Consider the following 14,678-nt stretch of genomic DNA (forward strand, 5'->3'; position numbering starts at 1 on the left):
ATAAAGGTGAGCATGTCGTATACCTTCCCTACAAGCCTCATCAACTTGTGCAAACACTTACAGGGAGCTTTGGACTTGGCCCGAAGAACCCCTGTACTTCTGCAGGCAAATGGGACTAGTGTAGATGGGCAAAAGGTCAGCATGGACCTAGTGGGCTGTGTTACGTACCCCATAACTGGGTTAACAGACTAGCAGAAATGGAAGGATACGTTGGAGCCTGGTGGTACTGTAACTAAAGGTGTTTATTAGTAAACAAGTCAATACAGTATCAATAACACAAATATACATATAAAACAGGTTAGCAATAATAAACATATAAGTGTAGAAATAATAACCAATAATAAGAAACAAGCTCTATCAATGTCTAGGGGTAAACAAATTGTCATAGACGAATATAAAGTTCAGTTCAGTTCGTGCTGAGGTAGTTGTTGTTGTGTTGCAATTGTTGGAGAGAGAGAGAGCGAGCTAGCAAGAGATCGAGAACTGCAGTAGGCAAACCTTCTGTTGTCTTCTTATTCCATTGTACTGTTGTGGTTATTCGGTTATGACCCTCCCGTTCTCGGCTAGACCGTCCTTCCATGGTGGACGCGTCACTCTGGCATGAGTGGACACGCACACAAGCCCCCACCGGCCCTGCCATCACACTGTGAGCTTTGTGACTGATCTTCTGATTTAGTCCTCAAAGGCCCCACCTTCCTGTGGGTGCACAACACTCTTTCAGTGTCTGAGGGGTGTCTCCCCAGACCCATCTTTTATCCCCACTGACGGGGTATCAACCATCCATCAACTCAATATGTCTATGTCCATCTAACTAGGCCTTCCTGCTGTCTCCTCAGGAATGTTAACGAGCAAAGAAACGTCCTTGTAGCGAAAGGTAAATAATCAGTGAAGAAGCCATAATACATAAATCATCCCTCTCTCTCTCTCTCTCATCTGTAGCAGATGTCTCTACCTCTGTTCTTCATCTCTCTCTCTCTCATTAGCAGCATAGTTCCTGGGGGGGGGGGTTAACTCTGGACCCCATTTTCATCAGGTCTGTTCAGCACTCATAACAGCTGAAGGGCCTGTTTTACGTTGCACATGTGTGCAATCGGAGGGGAGATCCTTACCTTGAACCAAGCAGCTGAAGAGCTGCACCTGTATTTACTGTGTTTCTGACAGCATTCTCCCTTTCTCTCGTTTTCCATTCCCCATTCTGGTTGCCCTCTAACTACTTCCCATCAGCCCATCACCTCCCACTGGTGTGCCCTCCCCTTCCCTTTCTTCCATTGTCCACTGTCCTCTCCATCATATTCCTTCATCTTCACACCTTCCAGTCCACCATGTGCAAAGCCCTCCCCACTATTAAGCACACCTACACAGAGCGCTGTCGTAGGAAAGTAGCATCCATCATCAGGACCCCACCATCGAGGTCATGCTTCCTTCTCAGGAGAAGCCTCAGGACTCACACCTCCAGGTTCAGGAACAGTTATTACCCCTCAATCATCAGGCCCCATCACTGAAATGCTCCCACAATTTATGGCCTCACTTTCCACGACTCTTCATCTCATGTTCTTGTTATTTATTGCATGTTTCTTTATTTATTATTATTTCATTTTGTGTTGCCACAGATGTTGTCTTTTGCACACCGGTTGTCTGACCTGTGGGTGCGATCTTCCACTGATTCTACTATGGTTATTATATTTATTGAGCGTGTCCACAGAAAATAAATCACAGGGTTGTACATGGTGACATATATGTACTCTGATAATAAATAAATTTACTTTGAACTTTGAAATATCACCTCTCAGCTTCTTACTTAATCCCATCTCCTCCACCTGCCCCCTCAGCTGCATTCACCTGCCTGTTTATACTTTCTCCCCACCCTCCTCTCCTTCTGTCCCTTCCTTTCCAGTCATGGTGAAGGCTTTTGGACTGAAATGTCAACTGTTTATTTCCCTCTATAGATGCCGCCTGAATTTCTGACTTTCTCCAGCATCTTACGTGTGTTGCGTAAGACTTCCAGTCTGCAGAATCTCTGTGTTTATGACTATCTACTTGTAATCCACTTGCTACTGACAATAACCATTATAATCAACGGACCAAACCCCCATTCCTAGGTCTGATGAGCATCATCTGCCTTTATCTCTTTTAATCAGACACAGTCAGAGTTCTTTTTGTTACTCTCCTCTTTCAGTCCTAATCAGTGGCCTTGCCTGCCTCAATCTGATGGAGGGATTAAATAGATAAATGAGATCACTTAAATTCTCCCCAAGTCTCAGTCAGCCTTTCATTCAGCTGTTTACAGTGGAGACTTCTCAAAGCTGAACACAATCCATAGAATTAAAACAAAAGGCACCGAGGGGCTGTTGGTAAACTCACTGCTTTGCTGAATCTCCTCAGTGAGGATGACAATGGAAATGGCGATCACAATGACGGAACTCATGACGCCACAGAAGTCAATCGAAGCGCGTAAACCTGGTAAGTGTGAACCGTGGATTGGATTAGGACAGTTTCAACATTCACAATGGGATATTTTTCTGATAAATCATCTTCTATTTACCTGTGCAGTCTAAGAACTTTCCGATACACTGGCAGCCCTGATTCCAAATGGTGATGGTCAGGCACACATTCAAAGGCAGCAGGGCAACCACAATGAACAGGGTAACCACAGATGCAGAGGCAGCTCCTAGAGTTATCACCCACAATAAATGAAGGGATGTTAAGTGAACATAATGTTTTATTACCATTCAGCAACTCACTCATAGTTCATACATGTCAGCTCTGCTTGTGTCTGACACTGGGACAGTTTAGTCCAAGTTCCTTTATAAATTGGTGAAGGACCTTCTAAGAACACAACTCTAAAGCACAAGCAGGTTCGTTAATCTCTGAATCTGCTCAGAATGGACTGAACACAGGTCTGATCCAGAATTGACTCCATTCATGCACATCTTCCACTTTCTTCATACCTTTACTCCAATACCCGCTAATCTCCATTGAATGCAAACACCAGATCTTTTATCCAGTTTTCCTTCCAGCATCTCTTGTTTTCATTCCCTTCACTCTGAACGTCAGCTGTTTTTACCGACTCTGTTCATCTGGTATAAGACTCACAAACTAATAGAAATACTTGCTCCCCAACTATGCCACCAGTTTCCATGAAGTATTCAGAACTTTGCAGAGAGACATTTATAGGATGCAGAAATGGGCTGAGAAGTGGCAGATGGAGTTCAACCTGGAGAAGTGTGAGGTGATACACATTGGAAGGACAAACTCCAAGGCAGAGTACAAAGTAAATGGCAGGATACTTGGGAGTGTGGAGGAGCAGAGGGATCTGGGGGTACATGTCCACAGATCCCTGAAAGTTGCCTCACAGGTAGATAGGGTAGTTAAAAAAGCTTATGGAGTGTTAGACTTTCATAAGTCGAGGGATAGCGTTTAAGGGTCGCAGGGTAATGATGCAGCTCTGTAAAACTCTGGTTAGGCGACACTTGGAGTACTGTGTCCATTTCTGGTCGCCTCAGTATAGGAAGGATGTGGAAGCATTGGAAAGGGTACAGAGGTGAATTACCAGGATGCTGCCTGGTTTAGAGAGCATGCATTATGCTCAGAGATTAAGGGAGCTAGGGCTTTATTTTCCGGAGAGGAAGATGAGAGGAGACATGATAGAGGTATACAAGGCATTAAGAGGAATAGACAGAGTGGACAGCCAGCACCTTTTCCCCAGGGCACCACTGCTCAGTACAAGAGGACATGGCTTTAAGGTAAGGGGAGGAAAGTTCAAGGGGGATATTAGAGGAAGGTTTTTTGCTCAGAGAGTGGTTGGTGTGTGGAATGCACTGCCTGAGTCAGTGGTGGAGGCAGATACACAAGTTAAGTTTCAGAGACTACTAGACAGGTATATGGAGGAATTTAGGTGGAAGGTTATATGGGGGGAGGGGCAGGATTGAATGGTCAGCACAACATTGTGGGCTGAATGGCCTGTACTGTACTGTATTGTTCTTTGAAATATCCCCAATTCTAAAAACTTCTAGCCACAGCCCTTATCTGTGCAGTCTCTGGTCATAATTTGACCCTTTGAACCGAGCTATTATTTTGACCATTTATTTTGTATTTCCTAATTTATGGCCTGCAGAAACACTAGTCCTTCAAATATGAATCATAATAAAAATCTTGTTTAATATCACCAGTATATGTCATGAAATTTGTTAATTTTACAGCAGCAGTACAATGCAATACATAATAGAGAAAAATGTTGAATTACAGTAAATATATATACATACACAGTCTAACTATATGTGAGTGTGTATATTATATATATATATTAAATAGTTAAATAACTAGTGTAAAAATAAAAACAAAAAGTAGTGAGTCGGGTGTCCTGAACGATGGATGCTGTCTTTTTGAGGCACCGTTCCTTGAAGATCTAGGAGTCCTTGTTCATCAGTCACTGAAAGTGAATGAGCAAGTGCAGCAGGCAGTAAAGAAGGCTAATGGAATGTTGGCCTTTATTACAAAGGGAATTGAGTACAAGAGCAAGGAAATCCTCTTGCATTTGTACAGAGCCCTGGTGAGACCACACCTGGAGTATTGTGTACAGTTTTGGTCTCCAGGGTTAAGGAAGGACATTCTGGCTGTAGAGGAAGTACAGCGTAGATTCACGAGGTTAATTCCTGGGATGTCTGGACTGTCTTACGCAGAGAGGTTAGAGAGACTGGGCTTGTACACGCTGGAATTAAGCAGATTGAGAGGGGATCTGATTGAAACATATAAGATTATTAAGGGATTGGACAAGATAGAGGCAGGAAGTATGTTCCAGATGCTGGGAGAGTCCAGTACCAGAGGGCATGGTTTGAGAATAAGAGGTAGGTCATTTAGGACAGATTTAAGGAAAAACTTCTTCTCCCAGAGAGTTGTGGGGGTCTGGAATGCACTGCCTCGGAAGGTAGTGGAGGCCAATTCTCTGGATGCTTTCAGGAAGGAGCTAGATAGGTATCTTATGGATAGGGGAATCAAGGGATATGGGGACAAGGCAGGAACCGGGTATTGATAGTAGTTGATCAGCCATGATCTTAAAATGGCGGTGCAGGCTCGAAGGGCCAAATGGTCTACTTCTGCACCTATTGTCTATTGTCTAATGATGTCCTGGATACTATGGAGGCTGGTGTCCATGATGGAGAAGACTAATTAGTCAGTTCCATGACTAAATAGCTCCACATGTAACTGTTCCATAACTCTTACTCCATACCAAGGGAAAGGGTCAAGGTGAGAGAGTGGGGCAGATATGAAAGGTGAACCATGATCTTGCTGAATGGTGAAGTGGGGATGGGGATCAAACTAGCTTGTTCACCTTGACGAATGATATTAATTGATTCAGTAATGGATTCTTTCCCTCCACCAATAGGTTTTTGATTGATCAAAAAACCCACAAACACTTGCTCATAATTCCTCTTATGCTCTTTTTTGTTTTGTAATCGTTAAGTCTACATCCCTCTGCACCCTCTTTAGATTCTGTGAATTGGAGCCTCCATACCAGGTTGTGATGAGACCAGTCAGAATTCTCTGTAGGAATTTGTTAAGAGTCTTTGGAGACATACGAAATCTCCTCAAACTTCTAATGTAGTGGAACCACCACCAAGTCTTCTTTATAATTGTTGGGCCCAGAATAGGCCGTCTGAGACATTGACGTGCAGGAACATGTTTACAGGCTTGCCTATCACATAGACAGCCATGATGCAATGACCATGGTTGACCTTGACCAGTGGAGGTCTGTCAACATCAAAATATCAAGACATACAGAGAAATGTAGGGTTTTCATCAACGACCAACACATTCCGAGGATTGTGCCGGGGCAGACGGCCAGCGTCACCTTGCATCCAGCGCCAACATAGCACACCCTCAACTTACTAGCCTGTGTGTCTTTGCAGTGAGGGAGGAAACAGGAGCACCTGGAGGAAACCCACGTGGTCAGAGGGAGAATATACAAACTCCTTGAACTCAGATAACAACTACAACACCATGCCATCCATGAGCCATATCGCTCCATTCCCTGTGTCTAAAAGCCTTTGGAATGTCACTGCTTCCACCCCCATCCCGGGCAGCCCACCGCTGGGTGAAAAACATGTCCCCCACATCACCTTTAAACTTTCCCCCTCTCTCCTTAAAGTGATAGCACCTAGTATTCAACATTTCTACCCAAAGAAAGAGATTTTGCCTAAACATACCACGTCACCCATAACTTTAATGAGACCAATACACTCTGTGATGGAGAGGGCACACAGCCTTCTCCCGCCCCCCTTGCCTGAAATGATCAGGTTCACATGAATAACAAATATTATTTTTGCACATACCTTTTATTGCAATCCAGGAAATGAGGGCAATGGAAATAACAAGAAGAGACAGTGTGTTACAGATAAATAGGAGCAAAAACAAGTATTTGAACTGCCTCAGTGAACCTGTGGAGAAAATAAGACAGATGTTAAGATACTTGGAACCCTCCATACTCCACTGTAAGAGACTGGATACGCCACAGGTTGTTTAACCATGAAGCGTAGGGGACAGAGGGGTGGTCTAGAGGTTTTCAAGATCATGAAGGTCATTAACAAGATGAATAGTCTCCCTCTTTTTCCAGGGTAGGGGAGCCTAAAACTAGAAGGCAGAGGTTTAAGATGAGAAGGCAGATCTAAAGGGGGTTAGAGAAGGATCTTGTTTGACACTGGGGGTCGTGGGTACATGGAACTTGAGAAAAGATTAGGTTCCAGTACAATTACAACATTTAAACAGATAGGTTACGAAAGGAGGGATAAAGGCCAAATACATACTGGTTAGAATGGAGCAGTTTTCCCTGCAGTGAAGGATGGATGAACATATGGAGCTTTATATGTGAGGGGCATTGATAAGATGTATTGTCACACTTGTTCTCATTTTTCTGAATTTTTATAATTACTTTCAACAGGGCTTTGGGAATGCAATGAAATTCCCACCATCACACTAAATTTTTCAAATTAGATCAGATTAACTTACCATGGATTTATGAGAGCAGAGATTTGACACCTACCTCTTTCCTTTTCCCTCCTAAAGAAACACAGGAGCAGCAGACCAAAAAATGACACAACGGAGAATACTATTCCGATAATTGATGTGACCACAATGCTAGTCTCCACCAGAGGAAGACCTGCCAACAGAAAGGTTCCACATTAGAGTAACAAAGGGATTCTCAGAGAAAATGACCAACTTCTTATTGTCACAACCACCTGTTCAATTGAAGTCCTTGTATTTGGTTAAACCAACACAGGACATGCATTGTGTATAAGTTGATGAAAGATATTGATTGTGTGGATAGCCAGAGGCTTTTTTCCCAGGGTTGAAATGGCTAACAAATGGGGGCATAATTTTAAAGTGCTTGGAAATGGGTATTGAGAGGATGTCAGGGGTAAGTTTTTCACACAGAGAGTGGTGGATGCGTGGAATGCACTAGGGATGGTGGTAGAGGCAGATACATTAGGGTCTGTTAAGAGACAAATGGAGCTTAGAAAAATAGAGGGCTATGCAGTTGGGAAATAGTAGCCAGTTTCTAGAGTAGGTTACATAGTCAGCACAGCATTGCGGGCCGAAAGGCCTGTAATGTGCCGTAGATTTCTATATTTCTAATTTTTCTTAATAAATTCATTTTCAATCTGGACACATCCAAAAAGGGCAACATTAATTACCCATCCCTCATTGCCTGTCAGAAGGTGGTGATAAGCTGTCATCCTGAAACACTGCAGTACTTTTGGTGAAGGTGTTTCCACAGTGCCAGGACTGAGATCTGTTAGCAATGAAGAAGAACATAGACCAGTCCAGGAAAAGACACTGGCCCATGATGTTATGCAGAACTAACTAAGCTAATAATTAAATGATTAACTAAACTAATTCCTTCTGTGTACACCATGTTCACATAGGTCTATTCTCCATCCAATTCTTTGTACCTGTCAAAGACTCTTTTAAATTCCTCATCCCTTCCTCGCTGACCATCAATACAGATGCACTTTAGAGTTGCACGTTTAGCCCACTGCTCCAGTCTCTACACACTCTTGATTGAGTGGCTAGCTACAGCTCTAACACCATGCATAAATTTGCCGATGACATCACCGTAGTTGAGAGAATTTCAGATGGCGATGAGAGAGTGTACGTCAGATAGATCAGCTGGACTGAGTGGTGTTGCAGCAGAGAACCTTGCACTTAATGTCCGTAAGGAGAAGCCCGGAGAACATATTGAGGAGTTAGCAGTGGAAATGGTGAGTAGCTTCAAGTTCCTGGATGTCAGCCTCTCAGATGATCTATCCTGGGCCCTATGTATTAAGTCAAACATGAAGAATGCACACCAATGCCAATGCTTCATTAGGAATTTGAGGATGTTTCATATGTCACTAAATATGAGGGTTTTTTACAGCTATATGGTGGAAAGCATTCTGACAATGATTGCATCACTGTCTGGCACAGAGGTTTAAACACACAGGAACAAAAGAGGCTACAGAGGTTGTAGGTTCAACCAGCTCCATCATAGGCAGATCCTTCCCACCATCAAGGACATCCTCAACAGGCAGAATGATCTGCCAGGATACTGCCTGGATTAGAGAGCATGACTTTTGAGGATAGGTTGAGCAAGCTGGGGCTTTTCTCTCTGGTGTGAAGGAAGATGAGATGTGACTTAACAGAGGTGTACAAGGTAACAGGCATAGATCATGTTCCAGGGCAGAAATGGCCAATGTGTCGGGGCATTACTTTGATGTAATTGGAGGATAGTATTGGGAGGATGTCAGAGCTGAGTTTTTTTTAAAAAGAGTGTTAAGCTTATGGAATGTGCTGCTAGCAGTGGCGGTACAGGTGGATACATTAGCGAGGTAAAGGAAATCATCGGTAGGCATGTAAATAATCGAGAAATGGTGGGCTATGTGGGAGGAAATGGTTAAATTGGTCTTAGAGTAGGTTAAAAATTTAGCAGGACATCATGGGCCGAAGGGCCTGTACTGCTCTGTGTTTTATTCCTCTTTTGCATATTTATTCATTTGATTTGTACTATAGCTTCTAGTAACCTTTAACTCTTTGCATGATAGTGCTGCTGCATAACAACAATCTAGGCTTCAGTAACCTAATACAAAATATTCCCTCACTACCCATATCATTTTGTGAGGGACAACTTCTATACATTGAAGAAATAAGAGACCAAAACCTTTGTTTTCAGGGGAAATAATTCTTCCTTTTCTCATTCAACCAAACTGCTGATGACTTATATTTAAAGATTTTTAATTAACTTTTGCTCTCTCTGCTCCACTACGACTGTGTTCAAAAGCTGAGCACCAGCAGTGATGATGAACTGTACCCTCATGATGTCATCCACAAACAAGCTTACCGTGAATAGTTAGCGAGTAGTTTGCCTGGACAGAGCTGACGGGGTTGGTGACATCACAGGTGTAAGTTCCACAGTCACTTCTGGAAGCGCTCGGGATAACAAGGCTTTTGTTACCGTCCAGCAACTGATCCTGGGAAAGCTCCCTTCCGTCTTTCCGCCATTGGTAGCTCAGAGAATCTCCGTCAACAGTACAGTTGAGCTGGATGGTGGAATGCAGAGAGCTGCCGTTGTTCCGGATGGATAGTTTGGACAGCTTCTCTAAGAGAGAAACTACTGATTAATGAGATGCAATGTTAGCAACGAGCTCTCTCACTGTGACAAAGAGACCAATGATCGGCAGGTCAGGTAGGTGCAGTAGAGGGAGAAATACAACTGGTGTCTCAGATCCAACACATCTCTTCCCCCCCCACCCCCACTGGTAATTTGCTAATGGGACCAATGGAAACAGCTCTACAGAGAAATAGTTGTGGGAGGCAGATTGGTGTCTATGGGATAGCTTTAAGTCAGTGGACTGGGCTGTATTCCAGGTCTCATCTGGGAATCTGAATGAATACATTATTGTTGTCACGGACTTTATTAAAACAGCTGTTGATGAGTACATCCCCACAAAATCATTCAGAATTTCCACTATCAGAAGCCCTGGATGAATCATGAGATTCAAAATCTGCTGAGAGCCAAATCAGAGAAATTCAAGTCGGGTGACCAGCAAAGTTACAAGAAGTCCAGGAATGATGTCTGGAAAGCCATTTCACAGGCTAATTACAATTCTAAATTAAACTTGAATCAATGAAGGTTGCTCAAAAGTAGGGCTTGAATATTATTACCACTTATAAAATTAAATCAGGTGTCATAAGTTACAACAGGGCTTCACTTCCAGATGAGCTCAATGCCTTCTATACTGGCTTTGACGATCAGGACATGGAGGAACCATCACAAAGTCCCATCGCTCCCGGCGATCTGATGATTTCCATCTCTGAAGCCGAAGCAAGCAACCTTCACGAGGGTGAACCCGTGGGAAGTATCCAGACCAGGGATGAAAGACCTGTTCACTGAGATCTGTAACCTCCCACTTCGGCAGTGTGTCATTCCCAATTGTTTCTTTTCTTTTTGGGAGGAGGGAGAGAGGGGGGTGTGTAGAGGGAGAGAGGTGATGGAGAGAGTGGTGGGGGTGTTTCAAGAGAGGGCTGGGGATGGGGGAGTAGGGTGTTTGGGAGGGGGGAGGGAAAGGTATGTTTATAGAGGGGTGGTGTGTGGGGGGTGTAGATGCAGGGGGTACAGAAAGGGGGTAGATGCAGGGGGATAGGGAGGCTGTGGCATGTCGATTTGTCGAGTGAAGACATAGTTTTTGTTGGACTGCAGAGTATGGTCTCCCTTTGGGGGGTTTCGTTGTTGCTTTGCTGGTGGGTGGTGGGTGCTGATGCTTCCTGCTAGAACACGTGGGGGAGGGTGAGAGGGAGAGTTGATGTTTTGCTGCTGCTTGTGTGTGGGAGGGGGAGCGAGGCTTTGGGTTCTGAGGTTTTTTCCTGTCATTCATTCTTCGGTGTTCTCGTCTGCTTTTGTGGGTGTCTGTGAAGAGTAGGAATTTCAGATTGCATATTGTTTATATTCTCTGATGTCAAATGAAACCTTTCAACCATACAGGAGGGAGATTGCGAATCTGGCTGAGTGATGTCAGCAACAACCTCTTACTCAATGCCAGCAAGTCCAAGGAACTGACTGTAGACTTCAGGAGAGGGAAACCAGAGTCCATGACCCAGTCCTCATTAGAAGATCAGAGGTGAGAGTGTTAGCAAATTTAAATCCTGGGTGTCATCATTTCGGAAGACCTGTCCTGGGCCCAGAACGCATTTACGAAGGAAGCCCGGCAGCAGCTCTGCTTCCTCAGGGATTTGCAGAGATTTGGCATGACAACTAAAACTTTAACAAACTTCTATCGATGTGTAATGGAGAGCATATTGATTGGCTTCATCATAGCCTGGTATGAAAACACCAATGACCTTGAACAAAAAAATCCTTTAAAACATAGTGGATATGATCCAGTCCACCACAGGTTAAGCCCCACCCCCAGTAGTAACTCTGTCTTTGGTCGTATTTGTTTTTCTCTCAACTTGCACCAGTGTTGTCATGGGCAATGATAAACATGCAAGTTGTATATAATTTATGTTAACTTATCTCTGTCCTTACCTTGCAATGCTCTGTGCTGCTGCTGCAGAAAGCTATTTTTCATAGCATTCAGACCCTGCATATAAACAACTATAAACCTGAATGGTCCACTGAAATCAGAGATTGATCTTGTGTGTATCAATGTACAGTCACTGTAAATACTGTAAACACTTCTCAAATACTCTTTTGGACTTGAAAAATGAGCCTTTCAGAAGTGAAAGTTAACGAATCACTTCTGTACATAAAATTAGACAGAAGTTTAAAGAGCTGCTTTGTACGACAGGTTGCGTTAGTTATTGGTTCTGATCAGAGATTTCAGAGCCACTTGTGAATCACTGTGGTTAGAGAATGCGGACCTTGGAACAGACACCAATAAGAAAAGGAAAATGCATTAGGTTGCACATTCCTTTCTCTCATACTTAAGTTGAAGTGGATTTACTTTGTACATCACGGGCACATCCCTCCCTGATCAAAGATCCCCACCACCCTGACCATGCCATCTTCTCACAGCTACTATCAGGCAGGAGGTACAGAAGCCTGAAGTCCCACCCCACCAGGCTCGAGAACAACCACAGCACTTCAACCATTTGGTTCATGATCCAACTGACAAAATTTTAATCACTGTCTCGGTTCAGTAAAACAATGATCACTTTGCACTAAAATGGATGTTTGCTTTGTTCTAGTTGTGTTCTCCATTGAAAAATCTCTATCATCTATGTTTTTCTTGTGAATGTTGCTTATCTGATGCTGTGTGCCTGTGATGTTGCTGCACGTTTTTTATTAAACCTACACAGACATGTACTTGTCCATATGGCAACACACTTCACAATAAACCATATCGAGGCTGAAAATGACTCAGGATGAAGGAGAGAATTTCATTTTTCTTGAAACATTTGGGCAATGATGCCCAAGGTTCCACAGGCAGCAGTCCCTCTTCAGATCTCTGGGATCTGTTTGGGAATATTGTTTAGGAAAATGCCACCTACCACTTTAAATACAGCAGACTGACCATAATACAAACATAACAATTATATGCAGATAAACTAATGGAATTATGATTGCTTGTGAATTGATGGAAACTCTATAAAGCCTCTGAACCCCTTCCGTCTGCTAACCAGGGCATGCTCCCAGAATCCCAGCCTCTCAGCCCCTTCCATCCTCTACCCTGGAGAGGCTCCCAGAATCCCAGCCTCTCAACCCCTTTCATCCTCTACCCTGGAGAAGCTCCCAGAATCCCAGCCTCCCAACCCCTTTCATCCTCTACCCTGGAGAAGCTCCCAGAATCCCAGCCTCCCAACCCATTCCATCCTCTACCCTGGAGAGGCTCCCAGAATCCCAGCCTCTCAACCCCTTCCATCCTCTACCCTGGAGAAGCTCCCAGAATCCCAGCCTCCCAACCCCTTCCATCCTCTACCCTGGAGAGGCTCCCAGAATCCCAGCCTCCTAACCCCTTCCATCCTCTACCCTGGAGAGGCTCCCAGAATCCCAGCCTCCCAACCCCTTCCATCCTCTACCCTGGAGAGGCTCCCACAATCCCAGCCTCCCAACCCCTTCCATCCTCTACCCTGGAGAAGCTCCCAGAATCCCAGCCTCCCAACCCCTTCCATCCTCTACCCTGGAGAAGCTCCCAGAATCCCAGCCTCCCAACCCCTTCCATCCACTACCCTGGAGAGGCTCCCAGAATCCCAGCCTCTCAATCCCTTCCATCTTCTGCCCTGGGCATACTTCCAGAATCGTAGCCTCTCAACCCCTTCCATCTTCTACCCTAGTCAGACATCCGGATTCCCAGCCTCGATCTCAGTATCTAATCAGCAAGTAGAAAAGCTTAATACGACATATTGAAACTCACCAGGGAGAACCGAAAATCCTTCTCCCATCCTCACATTACTTCTCCCCCACCTGCTCTCTCTGCCCTTCAGCCCCTCTCTCCAGTGACCTGCCCAACAGGAAATTCCAACCTTCTGATAATAACAAAGAGCCCACCTGCAGAACAGTAGACAGAGAATCTGTTACTATGGTAAGGCAGGTATCTCACAGTCACTGTGAGCATTCAGAGTCTAGTCACAGATTCTGAGTCCTCCTGCACAGAAAAGGCTGTTCAGCCCAGCAAATCCATGTTGACTGCTTTCCCCATTTGCCTGTTAGTACAGTATCTTTTATTTCAAATTTTACCCTGGTAGGTGAGGCCTTTAATGGATCCCACAACCACAGATTCTGCCACGAATGACTCATTGCCACATCACCAATAAGTGCAATACTCACCAAAGACGAGCACGCTTATTACTTTCAACAGTCGGCTATCCATCGTGAAGCTGTAATCTCCTTGATCACCGGCTTGTAATCTGTTCACCATCAGAGAGCCATTGAACTGAATAAACTGTAGCCGGGAGTTGAACTGTTCACTGGGTTCTGCCCACTTCTGGAAACTTGGGATGTAATGCAAAATGGTGAGAGGACTTTTGTGGCTGGAGGTGAACGACCAAAGAATTTCATTCTTCTCGGGATTAACTTTGACACCGGGATCCAGTAAAATGGATGAACCACGGGCACCAGCTACTGTGCTGCCTGCTTAGGATAGGAAAATATAAACGATGAAACTGGTGTCAGACATGAAATATTAAAATGAACAGGAGAGTAAACAAGCACCTATTGCATGGGCAGATGGAATGGGTTATTGGGGGTATGTGGAGGCTATTCGGACGAAATTAAGTTTATAACGTCAATTCAATTCTGAATAAACTGACTGAAAAAGGTCAAAGGTGAAGGCACCTCAAATGCAAGTGAGTTGTAATTTATTACTCAAATTACAAAAATTGCAATTTATTTTTTATTGAAGTTTGTCATCAAACTAACATTTCCATTAGATGTATTTCAGATACGATATATATCATATAATCATATTGGTCACAAATCTCCACATAATTATCTGAGGTATACACTCATAGAAAGGAGAGAAAGAACAATCAAAGTAAGAAAACTATGTACAAACTAGGGAGTGATTTTTTTTTTACAACATATTCGTTGATTTGTGAGAATAAAATCAGGCCTATGAGGTGTTATGTGATTAAAACATTTAAACCATTCCCAGTATGAATCAAATTGTTCCAACTTATGATTAACACATGCTGTTATCTTCTCCATTTTG

General features: G+C 43.8%; 1 protein-coding gene across 1 annotated transcript in view; it reads right to left on the reverse strand.

Moving 5' to 3' along the window:
* The window catches only part of LOC132387452 (uncharacterized), a 45,101-nt gene that overhangs the window by 16,251 nt on the left and 14,172 nt on the right, over positions 1 to 14,678 (reverse strand). Inside the window, exons 2-7 of the mRNA XM_059959809.1 lie at positions 13,796 to 14,098; positions 9,371 to 9,628; positions 7,037 to 7,153; positions 6,330 to 6,434; positions 2,543 to 2,668; positions 2,362 to 2,457 (exon numbers count right to left, since the gene is read on the reverse strand). Of these exons, the coding sequence (XP_059815792.1) occupies positions 2,362 to 2,457; positions 2,543 to 2,668; positions 6,330 to 6,434; positions 7,037 to 7,153; positions 9,371 to 9,628; positions 13,796 to 13,886 (793 nt within the window). The 5' untranslated portion in view covers positions 13,887 to 14,098. The remainder of the gene's footprint in view (positions 1 to 2,361; positions 2,458 to 2,542; positions 2,669 to 6,329; positions 6,435 to 7,036; positions 7,154 to 9,370; positions 9,629 to 13,795; positions 14,099 to 14,678) is intronic.

Source organism: Hypanus sabinus, unplaced genomic scaffold (genome assembly GCF_030144855.1).
Source record: "Hypanus sabinus isolate sHypSab1 unplaced genomic scaffold, sHypSab1.hap1 scaffold_1872, whole genome shotgun sequence".
Taxonomy (NCBI): Eukaryota; Metazoa; Chordata; class Chondrichthyes; order Myliobatiformes; family Dasyatidae; genus Hypanus; species Hypanus sabinus.